Source organism: Gavialis gangeticus, unplaced genomic scaffold, assembly GCF_001723915.1.
Source record: "Gavialis gangeticus isolate Ggan-Ray unplaced genomic scaffold, GavGan_comp1, whole genome shotgun sequence".
NCBI lineage: Eukaryota > Metazoa > Chordata > Crocodylia > Gavialidae > Gavialis > Gavialis gangeticus.
The window spans coordinates 153,084,291-153,087,837 of NW_017729032.1; the positions used below are offsets into that span (position 1 = coordinate 153,084,291).

Here is a 3,547-nt window from a genome sequence, read left to right on the forward strand (position 1 = left end):
TCCATCCCCACCATTTGCCATGGAGCACTCTGGTTGTTTCAGTAAGCATTGTAATTGGCTGCCGAAACAACCAATCAGAGTGCTCCAAGAGTGTTATGGACAGACGGACAGACACAGACATATGGACTAAGCCTTTTATATGTAAAATACCTGGATTTCTTTTATAAACTATGTGTAGGTATTTGCGACCAAACAGTGCCAATGTTGGCATGGCACCCTGGGATACCCTTAGAAGGATCTTACGGCATCCCAGGTTAAGAATCACTCATCTAGATGGTTTCAGCCCTTAAAAGTTGTTAGAAACCCACTGAGCAATGCACGCTAGAAAGATTGCATTCAGTTGAAGTTCAATCAATCCTTTGTATAGCAGAAATTAATCTAGAAAAACATATACAGATATAAAGAAACCTTATGTGATGAAACAAAAGAGTTTAGGCATGATGTGATCAGCTTTATGCATGTCCACTACAGTGAGGCTTATCAAATATATTGGCCTGTTATTGAAAATTTCACAACTCTCCCATATTTCCTTTTGAGTGTACTTGGCAGCCTTCCATCCTTCCAGGAGGTAATTGGACTATGTTCTTGCTCCCAGTAACAATGGGATTTCCAAAAGGAATGGAACAGTTTTCCCAGCATTATTGAAACTGACATCATCAGGGAATCTCAGTTTAGTGTTGATAACTCTAATGAGCCTCCCCAGTTGAAACCTTTTTGCCTCATGTTCATTCCTCCATAACTCTGAAAGTGGCTTGCCTTCTAAGCATAACAGCAGCCAGGATGATAGGAGCTCCTCTGTCTGACCTGTCCCATGTATTGTTTCATCATGTTAGTCTCATTGAGACCACACTCCCAAAAAGTTTCAGAATTTCAAATTAATAGAGCAACTTGCTCAGCTGTATTCTTTCCCAATCTTATGCAAATCATGAAAAAAATGAAAGTATACTTCTTAGAAGCTGCAGCATTTTTCCTGGAGACAAAAAAGCCCTTTGGATGATTTCTGAAACTATTTGTTTCTTTTGCTGAGAGAATGAGTGAATTTTTTATCCAAGGATTATTACATTGCATCTCCAAATATGAACTAATTTTCTTTGAATTATCTAAGACACTGATGCTAAAGCACACACAGCCAGGACCCATGCAACATCAGTAGCTCCTTTTAAAATGCTGACCTATGGAAGATAACAATGTGGGGTTCCATGCATACCTTAATAAAACTTTGCATGTTAGTTCTGACAGCTGCTGCAGATGATTTTTTTTGTAGGGCAGCTCTTCTCTCGCTACAACAACAGGACTCCAAGCATTCACCTCCCTGGTTTATATACTGCTTGATGTTCAGTTATGGTGAAATGCATGCGGGAACAAGCATTTGGAGAAATAAAATGTCCTTACTTTTATAGTAATTGGAGTTCTTTGAGATGTGCTGTCCCTGTGTTTGCTTCTCTTCCTGCCCTTTATTTTAAATTCCTCCATACTTTATACTATATAGTCTTCAATAGGAGATGAACAGGAGTGGCATCTGGTCTTACACTCCCCTTTATACCTTCCATATGAGTGTAAGCAGCATAACTGAGTGGGCACGACTCCAAAAATTCCTTGGTCTTGGATGCATGGGGCACGTTCACAGTCTACAATGGAATATACATAGGGACAAACACATCTTCAAAAATTGTAGTTACTAGAAAGGAAGTACTTTTTCTTTGTCTTCCGTAGTGTTGATGAAAAGTTCTGTTTCTAGTGAGCTGCTTTAAACATTCTGGGAGCTATGTTGCTGTAGAAAACTGTTTTGTGATTTTTCTATTTGTTTAATTTTGATGGCAAACAATATAATCTACATGCTTATTAACATCAGTAGACCAATAGTCTTTGTTTCTGAATAACTGTTACTGAATTTAGAATAATATATTTACAGGTAAAATGTTCCAGTCTCCAGATATCACGTTTATTGTGGAGTTTATATTTATGTTTTACAAGGAGAAACCTATTGATTGGCTGTTAGATCATATCCTCTGGGTGAAAGTCTGCAACCCTGAAAAAGATGCAGTAAGTTTACTACTTGTTCTTGAGCTTCTAAAGTTTATTCTTCATATGTTTTCTGAGTTTACTCTTTATGTTTTCTGAGTCCAAAATGTAGTGAATGATTCTTTCATGGTTTCTGTATATCTGGTTACAAGTCTTACTTTCTTGTTAGATTTTAATCAGTGAGAAAAAATTGGAAGTGTTAGTCTATAAAGAAACATTTTTCTTAGATTTTTCTACTGTTTTAGATTTGGTAGGTTTGTTAAATGCATTGCTTGGAGAGAAGAGGAGTCAAAGTCTCTGTTGTACCAGGAACTCCAGGCTGTAACTCAGAACAATTTTTGCAAACCATTCTGAGTTACAACAGACCAAACAGAAGTTCACTGTTGGTTCCAGGGGAGATAGGAATCTAGTTGGGGGCTGGGAGCCTGCAGCCAGGTTCCCACAGTAAGGCCAGGGCTCTCTGTCAGTGCTCTCTGTTTTCGGAATGGGAGGGGAAAAGACAGTGGAGGGAGCTGGTTCTTGGGGGTCCCCAGCTGGTGCTGAAGGGTGGGGTGGGTTGGTTGGAACCTCCCCCCCACCTCAGGGGAGTGTAATACACCTGCCCCACTCTTGGGGGAGGGCCTGAAAACCCCCAGACTGAACTCCCTCTGCTCCCTTCCCTCCCTCCCACTCTGAAAACAGCCATAGGCTGGGACCTCTGTAGACACAAGTTACAAACGATGCTACATTTTGTAGCATGTGGACATGACCGAAAAAGAGGACGTGTCCAGGAAAACCCTAGAAATGCTCACAGTTTGGCTTGGAACATTGCAAAATGCATCTAAATAGTTGCATCATAGTTTCATAGTTTCTAGGGTTGGAAGGGACCTGAGCAGATCATCGAGTCCAACCCCCTGCCATGGCAGGAAAGAGTACTGGGGTCAAACAACCCCAGCAAGGTGTATATCTAGCCTCCTCTTAAAGACCGCCAGGGTAGGAGCTAGCACCACTTCTGTTGGAAGTTGGTTCCAGATCCTAGCCACTCTGACAGTGAAGTAGCGTCTCCTGATATCTAGCCTAAATCTACCCTCTGCCAGCTTGTGACCGTTATTCCTGGTCACTCCCGGTAGTGCACGGGGGAACAGGGACTCCCCCAATACCTGCTGGTCCCCTCTGATTAGTTTGTAACAGGCAAGTAGATCCCCCTTCAGCCTTTTCTTGTGGAGGCTGAACAGGTTCAGGTCCTGTAGCCTCTCCTCGTAGGGCCTGCCCTGCTGCCCCCTGATCATGCAAGTGGCCCTCCTCTGGACCCTCTCCATGTTGTCCACATCCCTCTCGAAATGCGGCGCCCAGAACTGGATGCAGTACTGCAGCTGCAGCCTGACCAGTGCCGCATAGAGGGGAAGTATCACCTCCTTGGACCTGCTTGAGATGCATCTGTGGATGCATGAGAAGGTGCGGTTGGCCTGCCTAACTGCATCCCCACACTGCCGGCCTGTGTTCATCTTGGCATCGATGATGACTCCAAGATCCTTTTCTGCCTCTG

The 3,547-nt window shown here is 42.9% G+C and overlaps 1 protein-coding gene across 2 annotated transcripts in view; it reads left to right on the forward strand.

Moving 5' to 3' along the window:
- MGAT4A (mannosyl (alpha-1,3-)-glycoprotein beta-1,4-N-acetylglucosaminyltransferase, isozyme A) overlaps positions 1–3,547 on the forward strand; it is a 171,243-nt gene that overhangs the window by 146,269 nt on the left and 21,427 nt on the right. For both annotated transcript variants that reach the window (XM_019525222.1, XM_019525223.1), the window contains exon 10: positions 1,913–2,043. In XM_019525222.1, the coding sequence (XP_019380767.1) occupies positions 1,913–2,043 (131 nt within the window). The remainder of the gene's footprint in view (positions 1–1,912; positions 2,044–3,547) is intronic.